This window comes from Corvus brachyrhynchos, unplaced genomic scaffold (assembly GCF_000691975.1).
Source record: "Corvus brachyrhynchos isolate BGI_N302 unplaced genomic scaffold, ASM69197v1 scaffold142, whole genome shotgun sequence".
In the NCBI taxonomy this organism is placed as follows: Eukaryota; Metazoa; Chordata; class Aves; order Passeriformes; family Corvidae; genus Corvus; species Corvus brachyrhynchos.
The window spans coordinates 832,324-850,341 of record NW_008237226.1 but is presented as its reverse complement, the minus strand read 5'-3'; the positions used below and the strand labels follow the sequence as shown (position 1 = coordinate 850,341).

The 18,018-nt window shown below is 40.5% G+C and overlaps 1 protein-coding gene and 1 long non-coding RNA gene across 2 annotated transcripts in view; one reads left to right on the top strand and one right to left on the bottom strand.

Moving 5' to 3' along the window:
- Positions 1 to 17,576, top strand: part of LOC108445435 — an 18,067-nt gene extending 491 nt beyond the window's left edge. The window contains exons 2-3 of the long non-coding RNA XR_001860283.1: positions 553 to 660; positions 15,869 to 17,576. This is a non-coding gene — a long non-coding RNA (uncharacterized LOC108445435). The remainder of the gene's footprint in view (positions 1 to 552; positions 661 to 15,868) is intronic.
- The window catches only part of CUBN (cubilin), a 143,939-nt gene that overhangs the window by 81,781 nt on the left and 44,140 nt on the right, over positions 1 to 18,018 (bottom strand). Inside the window, exon 28 of the mRNA XM_008629880.2 lies at positions 5,307 to 5,466. Within this exon, the coding sequence (XP_008628102.1) occupies positions 5,307 to 5,466 (160 nt within the window). The remainder of the gene's footprint in view (positions 1 to 5,306; positions 5,467 to 18,018) is intronic.

Here is an 18,018-nt window from a genome sequence, read left to right as displayed (position 1 = left end):
TCAGCATGAAAAAAGCTGGAAACATTTTAAAACTTAACAGGCAGTTATGACTCAGCTTCTCCAACTGAGAATTTCCTGCTAGCCACAAAAGACGTTTTTTATTTAAACCCAAAATGGCTCAGAGGAGTGGAAAGCTTGTGTGCTCTTCTTTGAGGCACAGACCTTTCTTCCATGCAACCCTTGCAGGTAGCATTCAGATTACACACACTCCCTCTCCAGAGAGGTTTATATTTCCTCTGAGCTCAATCAACATTCTCTGGCAGCACATGAGTAAGAAGGTCAAACTGTTTTTAATGTCCCATTTCTTTTCTTCCAACTAAAATGTTCCCAGAAAAGGCTTTTTTTTTTTTTTTTGAGTGATTCTTTTTAAGTGTGCCAGTAAAATGGAGGTAAAGCTTAGGTCTCTGAGATTCATTTCTTATAAGTTGTTTGCAAACAGATCAGAGTTACTTGAGTTTATGCCTAAGCATTCACTGACTAATAGATGAAAAAAGAACTCAGTGATCTTTGCAAATATGTGAACTTCACACCTGAATTCTTTTGACTGACCAGCATATGCCACTAGAAACCTCCACATCAGAGCAGAAGCAGTATCTCTGAACTCTCTGGCCAGCTGCCAGGAAGTCTATGCAGGATGTTTCTGCTCTTAATAAGAATGAGGTAAGAATCAATTCTGTTGTGCTTTTCTGAAAGTATAGATGCTAGTTGATTTTTAAAACATATTTACATAAATACTTATGAGATTAAAACAAATGTTCCAAATTTAAACTCAGTGGCTGTATTATAACACCCAAATGAGAAAACTCAAATAATAAACTTTTTGAAATGCTTACAAAACTTTGATTACAACCTTACATGAATAATTAATTACACGAATACAAACCTCCCAATGTTTGTATTTGTCTGCAAACATCAAATAAAAGTTTGATTCTATTCAAATAAATGGAATTTGTGCTGTTTACAGCAACGAAGTAAAAAAATTTGGTCTCTAGGGATAAATAAAAATGCAAAAGTAGAACCTATAAGTTGCTGCATTACTTCAGCTCTCACTGAAAAAACAGTGAATAATACCAAGCCATTCTGCTCCTAGTGAAACATCTTTAAAAGATTTTCTCAGCACAGAAATACATGGTCTTGCTGTGTGCTGTGAAATGCAAACAGCTGCACTGTGGAAAAGTTTCTTGCAGCTGAACTGCATACAGCATATGACCAGTTTGTTACAACCTCCTTGCAGTAATTTTTGACATTCCAGCCCTGCAGTTAAACAGCGAAAAAAAAAAGAAAGGGAAGATACTCTTTTAGTAGTGTAAAGGTTCTGGAATTCCCTTGAAAAATGCTGAAAACTACTACCTACTCTGGTGTTAGTTGCTAGGAAATCAGACAACAAACAGAAAACTTAGGAAACATATATTTGGTGGTTTTGCTTTCCTCTGACCAAAATCTATGTATTCATTGAAGATTGTGCAAGGGATGATTTACAGATCTTTCCATATTACTGCCTGTCTGGTTAGCAGATGGTGTTCATTAACCAAAGAAGAATCCCAATTCTCAGAAATAATTATAGCTGAACAGAAATGTTGTAATCTGTGGAAAACTCTATTATTTGCAGGGTTTTCAGATTTATTCATGGGTATGTTTTAGCCACATGCTAGAAAAATCCCACCCATAAGGGTTAAAGTGAACTGGCACTGTTCCTGTAAAATCAAAGTTGGGGAAATGAAAGGATACAGAGTTTTCCAGTTGTGGTACTCATGGTGAAACATTTCAGTAAGTGCAAACTGACTCTAACTGCAAGGAGCATGTACTTATAAACATTTGCCTGTGCTACAATAATACTTGCATGAAGTGTAATTTGGATTTGATTCTGAAAACTTTTGCTCTCTTGGGTAGGTTTGGTTATAGAATATTGTCCAATGGCTGAAGTAGAACAATTTATGTGATAAGGGTTTATGCAAGAGAGCAAAAATTCAAGTGAGATACTGTTTTGGGTTTTTTCTGCTTTTTGATTTATTAATATCAGAGCCTGTTCATCCTTAGACTTAATTTGACAGAAAGACACTGAAAAGGAATAGTCATTTTTGGAAACTGAACAAATGGCAATTTGTCAAAGGTTACACAAGAAATCAACAACAGGGATATGATTCAGGCTTAGAAAATGTGGACCTCAGCTCCTTTGCTGACCTGCAGTGTGATATTCTCTTCAGCAATCCTAATGGATGCGTGACAAATGTTTGCAGTGAATGGCTTCTGCACCTTCATCTAACCTCTGTTTCTGTAGTGCTTCTCTGAAGAACTATCAAACCATTTAACATTTGACCTGACACATACACTGACAATGTGAAATGGAAAGCAGAATAGTGGGTGCAAATTTGGACAATGCTGAGAAGAGACAATTAAATTTATAAGCTCTATTGACAGTCAAGCAGACAAATGAGTGAGCTCCCAATGAAAGGCAGATGTATATATAAAGCAGTGAGCCCCTACATGCACATTGCTTAATAAGGTAAGTGATGGGTCCAGGGACATATATTTATGTGTCTTCTCAGATACGACAGTTGTCACTGGTGTAATTTTGCACTGAGAGACCTTTGCCCTCTTGGCCTCCTGAATTTTTTTCAAGGAAAGCAATTTGATTGGCATTGCATCATTGCAATATCCAGACTGTTACCACAAGTTTGTTCTTTCTCAAAGGGCCAATATATGCCCCCATATATATTTGCTTATATTAAGCTTCCTAAAACAGAGTGAAAGTAGAATAAGAACCTTGCAGATTCAAGTTTTCCACTGGTAAATAATCCTCTTAAGGCCTTGACTGCTGAAGAAAACATTAGTGATTTAGCCAAATCAATTCTAAATCCATCCTCATCAATGAGAGCCCCTTAGATGAACAATGTTATTTCAGAACCACAATAGTTTTTAAATTTACTTATCTGCACTAGAGCTTTCTATCCAAGTTAAAATTACATAGGACACTTTTAAGCATAAATAACAGCATTCTCCTAAGATCAGTTACTAATTCTGTCTTTGTGAAAGCCTACAGGTTTTCAAAGAAATCACTTTTTAGAGCGGGTTTCCTGAACAGCTGGAAAGATCAGATGCAAATGTTTTAAATCAAAACAGTTTTGTTTCATTTGTGGCAGGAGGGGCTACTCAAATCAGCTATCAGTGAGGTAAGCTTTTGTCTTTTTTTGACCACCTCACAACTGTGAAAAAGCTTCTGGGAAGAGTGTCTGAAGCAAACTGTATTAGGCACATGGCAAATATGAGTGCTGCTCTCTTTACCATCAAAATACATGAATGTCCTTAATATATATCTCATAGAGGCTTCACAACTGCCAGTTAAGGAGCACATGGACAGCCTGAGAAATAGTTCACAGCAGCTTGAACTCTAGAGCACACATTTGTCACTTGAGCAGAAATAAAAGCTCTTCTCTCAGCAATATATGTAGCTCTGTTATTTTCTTGTCAGGTGAGATGTTACCAGATCTGGGTGTAGATTTCCCTAGGGATTTTCCCTCAGGGAAGAAACATCCAAATGCTTCACTCTGAAATACCCAACTCAAAGGCTGCATCTCCTGATTAGCTCCCCTAGACAAGGAGACTTTTTCCAGTGAATTTTTTTAATGTACTTGAAAGATTTTCAGAAGGGAGAGGTAAATATAGTACCCTGACCACTAATTTTATCCACTCTAGGGCAACAGACAATGTAGCCACCAAGAGTAAGAGGAATAGCTGCATTTGTGCATGACACCAATGGAGAAAAAAAGAGGAAATTTCTGTAAGGAACAAAAATATGACAACTGTGGTCAGCTCTGGAGGAGCTTGCACTCATGTTGCAAGCTGTCAGAAGTCACAGCTGTGATGTTCTGAGCCAGCAATGACATTCCCTAAGAGCCAGGCCTATCTGATCCCAGAGATCCTGGTCTGCTGCTTAGACAGTCCCACATTAGCAGTCTGGGCCCTGTGCGGCATTAGGGTGGAGTTTAGTGTCCAGGAATTAACAGAAGGGCAGTGCCATCTGACAGAACTGAATGTCAGTGCAAAAAAGGGCTGCAGAGGGGTGGGAAAGGAGGGAAAGCACAAGAGTGTTTACCATGCAGGCGGATTCTGGAAAGCTTTCAGAGCTTTAGAAAAGCAAGTTAACCCAGCACCATGGCTACTGTATGGAACTGATGTCATCTGGCTGTGCATAAAAGCCTCCACTTTTTCTTCTTTTGTGCAGCTCCAGACTGACGTCACCCCAAAGCACAAGAAGGTACCTTTGTGCTGCAGCCCTTCCCCTGCTGGCTCCTGCTACACATCCCACTCCTTGCGTGTGTCCCTCCCCTACCCAGAAACGCTCCTGCATTCACCCTGCTGAATGCAAGGCACCTCTGTGCAGCCAGCAGAGCCAGCAAGCTCCAGCTGTCCGTGGTGGGTGCAAGGAGCTTCCATTCAAACCATGTGCAGCATGCCTTACACCTCAGCAACCCACAAGGGTGACTCTGCAGCCCACTTAGCTGCTTCACGATGCTGTCAAACCTGAATGCTGCAGGCTGATTAGACAGACAGGGCAACTGGGGCAATTTAATTATTCTCAAGGTTGGAACCCCTTTGATGTGATGTACAATGGCACACAATTTAATCTTGTTAAATAAGCAGAGTAAAAATATTACATTCGTAGCCTTACTTAGGAAGAAACTGCAAACATAGTTTGCAGCTGTACAATCATTAAGAGATTTGTTTATAGTTGGTGTGCATGCTTGCCTGTTTAATAAGGCCTGTGACAGTTTTCATGACATTCAAGAACAAGAGAACAAACACCCAAAGCACATCCTGGCCAATGTTATTTCACGCAGAGAAATGGGACGGGGGCAGCTGGAAGTGGACACTACTGAAGAAAACAAGTACCACTAAATTAAACTAGAGAGAAGCCTGCACAGAAAACAGAAGTCTACAGAAGTGGGAAAAACTGAGGGCTGAATGTTCCCATTAGAAAGCCCAAGTCACTCGTAGTTACCCATAAGAGTATCTATCTCCTGTTCAGTACAGAAATTCTGGATACGCCCCTCATCCCTGTGCCTACTCCTGGAAATGAAAGCATATTTCACTGACAGCTCTCAGTCTGCAATCAGCTGATCTTTGATGGTGTCCATGTGCAGAAACAGCCACTGGGAAAGTATGTGAAGAATTATAAGGAAATGCAGTGGATTTAGAGCTGTAATGGGTTATTTCTATTTAGATAACATAGAATGCCATAAGCTGGGAGTCCATTACCCATACGGGGAAGGAAACCTACTTTCCCAGAGGAAACCTGGCTAACTTACCGTTACTATGCCATAGCATCTGGAACCCACTTCTAGCATTCAGTCCATCAGAGTAAAACTCCACATGAAGGCTGGCCCCTGTAGTGCTCCCTGCAAGTGGAAGAGACTGTCCACAGAAAGTGCCTATCAGGGTGGATTGTGCATCAGGCCCATCATAGAGCTGAAATGAAATAAAAAAAAATGCTAGTGAGTAAAAAGAAGCTCCCCAATTTAGCAGCTCCCCAGTTCTTAATGTTTTGTAAAGGCTGAGAAAAAGAAAGCAGTGACACTTCTCCCACTGGCCACCCTTGCACAGCAATATGAGCCTGTGGACTGTGGAAAGATTTGGGTAAAATAATGAGTAAATAAAATGCCACTATGTCTTTAAACCTGGCTGCACACTGTGTGCAGTAGGAAGGGTTTGCTGTTTCTGTTTTGGTGTGTATTGGGGGTTGCTGGGGAAGAAGATAAAGGGCAAGTGGCAATGAACTGAAATAGAAAGAAAAAGAGGACGTCATGGGTCTGATTTGCCCATGCATCTAAGGTGCTCAGTGCCTCCAAACCCCTTGGTGACATCTCTGTTTACATCTTCATCTCTTTAAGACTGCACTCAGGTGATATGAGGACTGCCTGGGCTTCTGATGGAGAAAACCATCACAATGGCCTCCCAAATTAGTGAGGACAAACTGAAAACCAGAAGTAAATCTTCAAAAACACAAGGGAATTCCATATCTGTTTATTTGTGGTTTCATAATCTCATGCTAGAGTCTTGCTTTGGAGGAAAACTGGACTGAGCCACGCTTCTGAATTTTATTTCCTTGTTATACTCTACGTGCTGGTATTTTGACAATCAGTGTGTTGTCAGATGTAGCCAGCCTGAAAATCTTTCTGTTCTCCAAATACAGATGAGAAATCCTCCATTCCACACTTAAAACATTGCCACTCTTAAAAAAACCCTAAATCCACCAAACAATCAAAACAACAAAATGCTAGGGAAATATTTCTGTATTTAAATATTTAAATGATGTCTGAAGGTAGTCATATACTCACAGGTAAATGAAAACACTTAATACATATTTTGATGGGTGATAGTAGATGCTTAGAGCTTTTAATCTTCTTTACATTTGTTGTCTCCAGACAGGTTTAAATGGTCTTTCAAATTCTAGTTTTGTAACTTTTTTCAAATCCAGCAAATCACACTGAACATACTCTGTGTTCTCACCAAATACCCCATGCCTCAGTGTCATTTTTCAGGTGTGAGGAATGTAATTTTTGCTAAGCTAGTAAAAATAAGATATTTTAGTTAAATTGCCTTTGATTTACAATATCAGATTGCTGGTTATTTTCAAGGTATTACTTGCTTTATTATTTCTACCTTGGTTACTATGATTCTTAAAGTTTAGAAAAACAGCAACCCTGGTCCTTTATTATCACTTTGCGACAGTTCATCTGACCTTCTGAATCACAAAGCATATCTTCCTAGAACAACCCAGCAAATTACTGGCACAGAAACCATGTCTGAACGTTCTCATTGTGCATTTTTGGCATGCTTCCTTTCAGAATTTCAACAAAAACTTTTCTCTGTTCTGAAGCCATCACCATAAAATTCTCTCCATGCAAAGAATAAAATCTATGATCTCTAGAAAGACAGCAAAGGTTTATTTATCTTTGCTCTCTATTCAAATGTCTTTTCCAAGTATCTTTGATTCCACTAAGAATTCTGCTACATTCAGTACTCTGTAACTCATACTATGGAAGTAGGACAGTACAACAGATATTGATTAACCATGCTAGCTAATAACTTTTGCACACATTTTCTGGCGGACTCACATATGGGAATAAGTAATTAAACCCTCAGCCTTTCTGTTTAAGATGCTTGTCTTGCAGAATCTTCAGAAATCTTGTTATTCATTTAAAACATAGTTGGGTCCAAGAAATCAACTCAAGTGGTTTCAAATCCTCTAGCAGACAGTCCAGTTTAAATGTTTGGGTTTTTTTAATTTAAAAAAAAAAAAAATTGGAGTTAGTTCTGCCAGAAGTTAGGGGCAAATTGCAGGAATAATTCTATGCTCTAATATTCCATGGCCTATTTCATGACTGGTGACCATGAATCTAATACAATTAAAGGCTCAAAATAAGGTAAGCGTATTGCAACTTGAGAAATATCACTCTATTTGGTATGATTTCTCTTGGTGAAATCAGAAAAGATTAGAAGTTTCTAATTGCAGACACATTGCTGATAGTGATCAGATGTGTTTGAAAATAACACATTCTTTCAAGACATAAGTTCAGTAAAATGAAATAAAGTCAGATCCAATCAGATTTTTTAATAGTATTTCCTTTGACAACTTTGTGGTATATACTACTCATATTTCTGTGGCTTCAAGCCATAGAAATCTTACATCAGAAAAATATGAATGGTGAAGAATGAATCAATGTGGAGATCATGCATCTGTACTCTGAATAGTAGCTAAAACTATGTCAAGATACATATTCACAATCTGCCATTAGCTCTAGTGATTACAAATGAAAACCCATTCTAAAGAACTATGGACTAAGCCATACCTAGAAACTTCCAAATCCAAACAACAACAAAAAAGCTTCATGTGTCTCCTGCAATTTGATTCATCAAGGGAGTATTATTTTTATCTAAGACAGAGAATGCCACATTTGTATGTCATTTCCTCTGAAAACAGTCCATCAGTTTTGCTAGACACAAAGAATGGTTACTATGGCAATCCCTTCATGCCGTGCTACCCTGTGGGTTTGAGTTCAGAGCAGCATTTCGCAGGGAATTTGAGTGCCTGGCCAGCTGTAACTCATTGAGAGAGGCAGAACCACGACTGCTAGAATTACAGCCTGGTTTTTTTGAGCTGTCTCTCATTTCTAAATGAAGGGAACAGCTGTGTGTTTTCACAGGGCATTTTGAACTTCTCAAACCACCTTTTGCTCTCATACAAACACAGGCAAGTGAAACTGAAGTTGAACACAGCTCTCATGAGCCACAATTTCTCTTCTGATCTCTTGAGATAGTGTTTCTTGTGTAAGGTCCTGCTTTGTCAGCTGTGTTATCTTAAACTGCTGCAAATCGAGGTAAGGGTCTTCTGTAGGCTATATGAGGCAAGATACTCCTTATGATTGTGCAAGACAATTGGATTTTGGGACAGTGTATTAGTCAGTCCTGTACCATATTGACTCCAGTAACTGGAGATTTGCCTCCCTTCCAGCTCCCCATTGGGAAGAAAGTGCCTGTTCCCCTTCTGTGTGTATATTGGTTTTGTAATATATTTATTTGCTCAGACCTTTTAGCCTCCACCAGAAAATCCAAGCACTTCATAATGATTTTGGCAGACAATTCAACAGGCAGAACATGCAAACACACGTTCAGATCCTTAGCCTCTCTTTTTTAGCCAAAGCAATTGCCCAGCAGCAAGCAGAACGCTCCATTTCATTGGCCTGCACCCCAGCACTGGGCCCAGGTGGGGCTGTGCTATGTTCAGATGAATTATTTATTAGGCATGGGCTCAATAACTGTTAGAAGAAATTCCTTACCAGGCTGCCTAGGAGCAAGTACATAAGTTGACACGAAGGTAAAAAGGGGAGGTGCCAGCTCTCTAAGGGATGAATCAAGCTGTGTGACTGCCCTGCAGTGAAGTGGCAGCTGAAAACCTTTTGCTGTACATTAGAATGGGGCTGGGAAAGCAGGACTAGGAAAAGCTGCAGGAAGGGTTTGGCTTGGGTAGCTTTCCCAGGGGGGACACCATGGTCACCAGCATTACATTTTGGCTTTTCTGACTGTTCAGCCTGGAAATATGTCACCAACACCAATAATGATGCCCTGGAGGCCACAGCTGTTCACTTCTCTTTGGAAGGGCAAAGCAAAAGGGCATGCATGACCTGTGTCACAGAAAAGCTCATTGCCAGAACTGGAGCAGGGGCTCAGGGGCTGAGCTGACTGGAAAATTAAATTTCTTCCTCTGCTTGGAAGAAATAAAGATCTAGAAAAAGTGGGGTAATAAAGTTTGAATGTGATTTATTCGGACATACTCGAGGTAGGGACAATTTTCTAGCCAAGCGCCTTGTCCAGCTTATTTCGTCTTGCAAAGTGAGCCTTTCAGATTGGCAGTGAGACTCCACCTGTTCAGTTTTTCTGACAGAAAACTGGGGGGGTGGAGGTGGGGGGAGTGTTAGGGCAAAATACCAGTTTTCTCTTTGACAACTTTATTTCTATGAAAAGGCATGGGGTTTCTTTCATCAGGAAAAATATTACAGAGGAAAAGCCCATGCCTAATCAGCTCTGGAAAAAAGCTGCTTGTATACATTGGTTCATCATAACACATAAGCTTGATCAAGAGGTGATAGTCTTCAAAAACAAACTTTCAGTGTTATATGAGGGGAAAATCTATCCTATGAATACCAGCGTTTTAATGTACTGTAAAAAATTCTGTCATCAGATGTCATGAATTCATCATAATAATGAGAAATTATATCAATAATTGTCTCCAACTGAGTCTTGAAACAAACTGTTTGCTGTCAGAAAACCTTTATACAGGGACCAGCAGCAAGAGTCCTGGGCTGTATTTGCAGAACTCAGGAAAGGAGGCGTTGCCTTGGATCAGACCAACAAAGCTGTGAGTGTCCCACCCATGGTCAGAGCCTCTAGGCTGACACACGCAAATATCGCTTTCCTCTTAGAAGTGGGAAAGCTGATATGGGATTGTTTGGATCTAAACACCAGAGTCACTGATTACAGGTTTCTGAATAGCTCTTCCTGAAAGGAAATGAAAGGAAGGGAAATTTTGGAAAGGAAATTTTCATGGCATTGCAAAAAATATATTACCAGAAAACAAAAAGAAGCAAAAACCAGACAATATAATCCTCATCCAAGCAACAGAATGCACTCCAAAGAGAGATTATTACCATTAATGGTTAAAACAAGAATTAACACAAACAAAAATAATTAATTTCCAAGCAACATACTTCCTTCCAGGACGGATAGAGTGCAAACTTAAGAATGCTCAGGTCTGTCAGCCAGAGGGAAAAACCAAACAAATTAAAGCTCCAGGATGTGGCCCAGTGTGCTAGCTGAGCACCACAATGACATTGTTTCACAGAAACAAAGGCAGCTTAAGACTTTGACAGACTGACTGCATGGAGCCTTGACACTTCTGCACAAACAGGAGAACAAAACAAGGTTATGTTTGTGCTTGGATGATGAGAAAAGCTTGCAACTGCCACTAGAAAAAAGGCCCTCCTAAAGAACTCATTCTAATTAATATTTTAATATGATTATTTAAATATGTTTATGGCCTAGATGACTGTGATAAAAGTCCTTGCTCTGATCACCACAGGCAACTTTCTTGTCTCTGCACACTGACATATTTTCACTAATGAACCATTTTATTCCACAGTACAATGGAATTTGACATCAGGCATCACTTAGACATGTAGGCATACCAGTTAATCTTGCTGGGATTTATCTAGCATTTGGAAATAAATAAATGTCTAGTTTGTTAATAATAAGACTTTTATCTGACTCTATGTTTTGTCTTGTAACCTGAGCCTGAAATACTCAGAGCCCTTTGAAAATTTCAAGCAATGCTGAAGTCCACATTATTGGAATGATATTTTTTAAAACAGTTTCCCCCCTCTTAAATTACCACTTACTTCCTTCTTAAAGATTTTTAACTAGAGTCATATCTGCTCATTCCTGTCTTTCTAGGGAAGGTTTATTTCTTCAAATTATATGAAACCAGTATTTTTCATTAGCGATGAATGAATTATAAGAACGTAAGAAATGCAGGGTGTATCTTTGGATTAAATTTTAAAATTGTTTTAAATATAGGAGTAGGGAATAATTGTTGCTAAAGAGAGGAATGCCTAGGAGACATTCACCTAGTCGGTACATCCCAAGATCTGCACTCAAAACCTTATTTGTTCAGCATGCCATTCTAAATCTCCAAAGCTGTATCGGGAAAGTACCTCCTCCTAATCTGCATGCTGTGGTGGACAGAATCCACATGGGTCCCCAAAGTGTCTCTGCTGACCAAGGGAGTGCCTGGGGATCCACGCCTTTGCGGCAGTGGGATCACGTTCCTGGTGATGTTGCTATTTTGGTAGAGTGCCTGCTTTCCTCAAAGCTCAGAAATTGAGGCGGGTCCTCTGCAGCGAGAATCCACTCATCGTGGAGGGAACAGGACTGCTTTTGAGCTTGGGACAATGTTTCCAAAGTTATTCTTCAGCAGAAAGCTGTTGTTGTAGGAAAAGCTCCTTACAGAGGGAGGGCTGGGCCTAAGGACACAGCAATCGGGGGATGGAGCAGTATGCCTGCTCTGAAAAGCCCAGGGTGGTCTGAGCAGTTTGCAGTGCTGCTGACTGGAGCCCAGGGCTGTGCTACTCCTCCTGTGCTTTGCCAGCCCAGATGAACTGAACTGTAAGTGGAAGGAACATCACACTGACACTATAAGGGACCAGAGAGGGCAGGAAGGGCTCTGGAAGTTCCCCCTTATCTGAGAAAACTTGCATCATGCGTATCTACGGACACTACAGAGAGTTGCGGCTTGGTCTCAGCAAATGGAGACAGAAGAAAAGGGAAATATTCCTGCCTCTTAGGCTTTCAGGCTTGCTTATGGGAACAATGCAGGGGGTGCACACGACCTTCTTCAAAATCCAGTGTGGTTTTTGCTGTGCTGTCTGGGGTCTTCCCTTTGATGAGGGAAAGCTTTGACTGATTTAAATGGATTTTCTCCAGCCACAATGTAATTTTTTTATTGCAACATCTGTGCTGAGTGTGATAACCAGACAGTCTCACAGATAATGGCCAGGCTTTCCAGCAAAATCTGGAATACAGAAGAAGAACCAAGGAAACAAGAATCCAGATGCAGCTAGATGAGTCCCAAATATTCTCTCTCCAACAAGGGGCGTGCACACTACCATCATGTGGTGGTATTTCACAGTCATTTCATTGTACCATGCTTGTTTCTGAAGGAACAGGCTAAGTCACATTGCTGTGAGCTGGCAGGGTATGGAAAACGCCAAGTCCACAAATGTCTGACTCATTTTGAGTCCAAAGAGGAGTCTGTGCTGACTTCACTCGTGCTTCTTGTCATCTGAGGTTTCTGTAGGCACCAGGCAACCCTCACATCCCTACAAATTTAGCTGTTGCGAGGGGTTGAGGGTTTTGTGTGCATTTGTAACCTTTCAAATAGCAAATAGCAAAGCCAAAGTATAATTTGATTCTGACAATGCAGGCAATTAGAAAAACAAAATATCTGAGCCCTGAGCCAGTCTTGTTTAGGGTGGGCAGCTTTTTGACCTGACACTCTCAGGTCTCTCATTGAAAATCGGTGCATGGGCTAAGATTTGATTGTATACCAATGGTGAAGTCTGACACAGAAATCTGAGGAGAATTGTGACTTTCATTCTTACAGTCTTACACTGAAGGATTTCTAGTGGAGGCCCATAACCCCCTGAAGGAATTCAGGGATGTGCTGGTGTGCTGCCAGCTTGCATGATAATAAGTTACTGGATACCACTGCAGCCTGGCCAGCAGGCTATGATTTGATGTCTGTGTGCAGGACCTGGGTGGGTATATTTCATACATCATCTGCTTCTCCAGCAGTGACATTTTGTAAATCAATGCATGGCCATAAGAAAAGCCATTCCCTGTGCTTGAAGAATTCCTGCAGCACTTTAGAAAGACACACTCATAAATAAAATGTAATAATGGTAATCTCCTAATAAAGTTCAAGCATATTTGCTAATTGTAAGAGGGAGTAAAACTAGAAACAGGGTAAGATATTTTTGTGTTAAGCTAATAAAAAAAGAGGATGACCAGATGAGTGCGAGCGACAATTATCTAATGCAGTATTCCCAGATGGAGAAAAAGGATATTATGGCACATCCCTGGAATGCTACTGTGGTTTAAGAAAGGGGGGAAAAAAAGACATATCCTGTTACCACCAGAAGGAAATGAAACAGTTCGCAGGAGCAGATGCCACATTAATTCCTCTATTCATTTGATAATATTCCTCATATAATCATGCAATGGTATTTTAATCACTTTGAGCCTAATTGCTGAAAGGGTCTGGGCTGCTTAAATACACTGACAGTAAACAAGTAAGGCAGTGCTCTAGTCCAAAGTGGAACTCTGTCCTGGCCTGCAGCAGAAAAAAGGCATTTTTTGTTATCAGACAGTTATTTGCTCTCACAAGATGTTCTTGTGCATTAACCCAATGATAATTCCATCATTGACAGTAGATGCACAGACCAAAGGGGTGAAACTCAGACAGAGAGCTCTAAAGCTTGTCATGCTGCCTGACAAAATTTTGCTATCTGCATATCAGGCTGCTGGCATCCTGCAAAAGGCTGGGCAAGGTCTTCCCTTGTCCTGGTTCTGTCCAGGACAGGGTTAATTTTTTGCAGTAGGTGAGAGGGGGCATGGCCAGGACACATGGGTTATTCTGTACTACCTCACTTCATTGCCAGGGCAGGGGACAGGGCCAGCAAGAAGGGTCTCCTTCTGGCCTGGAAAACCTGGCAGGGGGAGCTGTCTGGTATTGTCTATTATAGTTTGAGCGGTTTTTTTGCCTGTATGAATAATTTCTTCTCTTATACTCTCTGTCATTAATATTGTTGCTCTTATTGTTAATTTTCTTATCTCAACCCTTGACCTTTGCCTTATGTGCCTTCAATTGGAGAGGGAAAGGGGAGCAGCTCATGGCTTTAGTGGAAGTACTAACGTGGAGAATACCATTTCTAAACCACCACATCCCTGTACTTAATAAAAGCAGATGCTAAATAGACTGGACATCAAAGGACAATAGTACTTTCTGAGCAGAAGAACAAAGAGGGAGATTGTCACTGAAAGATAGAATGATTAGTGGTTTTCAAATAATATTTTTCTTATGTAAAGAAGGAATACATTTCAGTTCTACTGCAGGACTCTGATCTTCAGGTCGAAGACATGACATTCTCCTTACTTTGCCTCCCCAGAGATTATGTTCTGCCATACCAAATAAGAAGGTAATTCATCATTAGGGATAGGGAGTTAAATATACGCTTGTTCAGCCAATAATCTGATGAATGTAAAGAATGACATTTTTATGTCGTTGTCTGCAATATCTCACCAGTTACAGCCCCATGACTCCTCTAGAAAGACTAATGTCAGATTATTAAGCCAAGGCATAGCAAACAATGTAACTTAAAGACCATCCAGTCTAATTACACTTGGTGTAGCATCACCAGTAAACAATCTGCTATTTGATATGCCTTGTATCTTCTTATTGTCACTTCTGTACGTGTCTTTATCAGAAGCAATTCATCTCATATTCTTGCAACTTCTCTGCAAAACTCCTTCCGAAGTGTCACACATCCTATGAGCCTTACTTGCAATGAGCCAACATCCTCTGACAGGACATGAAACACTGCACAGTGCTCATTTGCTGGGAAAGTACTCATACGAAATTCGTGCTAGACACTGACATTATAAAAAACTGCAGTTTTGCCTCCCTCCCACATTGCCCCTTCTCAGTTTCTGGCACCTACACACAGAGGCAGAGAATTGCCACAAATTCAGAAGAACAGAGTTTTTTCCTTCCTACTTGACACAGGTTGTATATAGTTGTATATGCTAAAGTGGTGGAGATGCAGGCCCTGCCCAGACCAGACCAAGCTGGAGCCATCCAATGCTCCCTGCAGAGAGAGAATGCTGCTCACCATGAGTAACACCAGCCAGCTGGTGGAACGGTGGCCTGGCTGACAAGAAACATCCCATGATCAAAGGAGAAAAGGAAATAGGTTACACAATACACAGCAGACTTCTCATTGTACAGCTGTGATTGAATTTCAGTCTGGGACAGCCATGCACTGTACTTGTACTTACTCGTACTCACTGGACATGACCATATTTTTCCTGTCCTTAATGTGAAATGGTTATGGCATGATATATCTTTGGTAACTGAAAATCACTAAGAATACCCGTGTGTAGAAATTTTTGGTTTTGACATTACATATATAACTTCTGACTCATATGTAGATTAAGCCAGGGAGCAAATAGCAAATTAACTGTGTATATCTGACTGAATCAGTCATGAGGCAAAATGCTCTTCTTATGTGGGTTTGGGTCAGAATGTCAGTCATAATTAAACACAAAGCTGAAGAACAGACCCTTTTCCAGTATGAAGACTGTGATCAAAACCATTGTGTCCAGCAGTACTCAGGAAAACAGCTTGCTCAGTCTAGCTGTCCCCACCCCACCAAGCACCATGATATTCCACTTCATAATTCAGAAAGATTTCAAAAAAACTAGAGCTTTAGTTTGAGATTATAAAAATATGTCCACATGTCCATAAATCTGTTTCTCACACTAACTTTTAAAAGCAGCTCTACTACTTTTGCGTTTTTTGCAACTGCCATTTCTTGATTGTGGTTTAAGGCAGGTCATGTGTCTACAATAATACCTCTGTAACATTTAGTCTTCACCTTTTGCATCATATACCAGTTTTCCTTACTCTTCTGCCACTACAACTGTGATCATAACCTAATCCAGACTAACAGCTAACTCTTGTCCCTCCTGTCCCCAGCCTCCCAGCAAGCAGGAGGAAATATTGTCACCAAGCCTGCCATCTGCCAGCTGTCACAGAGCAGCATGCAGCTACTGTCAGAGCTGCCACAGATCTAAGAAGACAAAGAGAGTGTTGCTGTCTGCTGTAAGGGCCTGAGGTGGAAGAGCTGCTGCACAAACGCAAAAGGAGATGGAAGAATGGAAACTTAAAAGCTCCCAGGGAAAAGAGCACTTGATCAGCACCAGTGGCCACTCTGGTTTATGAGCACAGCTCTACATGGAAAGTGTCTGACCAGCAGCTTCCCATTTCCTTCAAGAAAACAGTGAGGGACTCTGGTGTATGGTCCCTGCATCACCTACTTAGACTACAGTGAACAGGTTTATGTCTCTATTATACTCAGCAAAAGCATCAGATCTGCCCCTTTTAGACCTTGCTGCAATGAAGGAATCTCAAAACTAACGTGACAGAAAAGTAATTTATTTTAGCTGAATGGCTATGAGGTTTCTTTTAATGATCCATCTTTTCCAATTTGCAGCGGTGTCAGACTCCACATGGATTTCAAACAGAAAAGTCCCAAATATCTGAAATCTGCTTAGAAAGTGAGCTATATACTTGGCCCAGATGATTCCCCCTTTCCCCTACACCACAGCACACTCCCAGCCTTGCCAATATGTTCCCCTTTCGCAAGATGCAGGGTGGGAGCAAACACTATTCAATTCCCTGGCTGGTTCAGCCTTGTTCTCTTTTTACACTATGGCACATATTTGTACAGCATGCAACAACCAAATGAGAACATCTTTTCCAACTGGTATTTCTTAATGGCATTTGGAGAAAGATTTGTAAGTAATGTTACACGAAATGCAAATAAAAGCCTCCTTAACACACTTCCACGACTCTATTTTCCCCTTGTATTTTCTTTTTTGTACCTCTTTCAGTCTGTATTTTCTTTGATTGAAAGCACTGAAAAACTGTTAAGCAAAGAGTGCTCCTGTCTCCTCACTCTCTCCAATATGTTTTATTTCTGTTCTTTTAAGTGCTTTGGATCAGGTCCTTGCCTCTGGCACAATTCCTCCACCCCTGACTTATGTCTAGAATAGTGTCTTCTGGCAAGTTTCTTGCTCCTCACAGGCTGGCTACTGTGTGCAGGGCTCCTGCTTTTCATGGGTCAAGGCCTTAGGAATCTTGAGATGAGCACTGGCCTCTCTGCTTGGCTCCAATGTTTCCTTTTCAGCCTCCTCACAAGAACAAACCAGGGCTTAATAGTTAGTTCTCAATACAGTGTTCCCTTGTTATTTTCTTCACATGTCTATTCTTTCTTTCCATTCCTGGCCACAAAGAGAAGAAGCTGGAAGAACATAATTTTTCCCAGTTTACTACCAATTTTGAGCTGTGAAAGCTGCCGTACTGAAGAGGGAGTGAGGGAGGACATCTAGAAGGAACAGATTAAGCCATCAGCAGGTCTGTTTCTGAACCTTCTGCAAGATCCCAGTGTAAGTATCCCCAGAAATGCAGGCACTATTCCATCATCCTCTCCCTGGCTGTAAGAAGTCTTCTCTAAGATTTCTCTAAATTTCAGTTCCTCTTTTGCATAAACCTAAGTAGAGCACAGGGGCTACATGCTGGCATCCTGTACAAGGGTGAGATCTGAAGGATGAATTAGTCCAGCAAAACAGCAAAATTTTAGGCAGGAGATTATAATCCACAGTATAGAGTGATCCTGACTACCCTCTACATTCTACAGTACTATGTACAAAATTGAGAGAAAATACCTTTTAAGTTGTCCTAGAAAATTTCAAGAAAACTTTTTTTTTGTCCTTGAAATATTTTTTCAAGGAAATGAAAATAAAGGGTACTTGGCTTTAGATTGACTATATGGTTTCATTTGCCTAAAAACATCACATTTTGTTTGTGGGTGCATTAATTCTCTTTTAGTCCCTTTAAAGACACAGATGAATTATGAAAAGCATAAACAGGAGACACAGCAACTCTCTCTTTAAAAAAGTAGAAATTAAATATATCGAAGTTTTTGAACACTCCTTCTCAGATAAAAACAAGAGGAAAATAATTGGCCTCATTGCCTTTTTGCAATCCATTCACTAATCTCAGGATTTTCCCTTTTTTGCATGAAGTTGGAATCACAGCATCTCACTTCGCCCAAAAAAACCAGC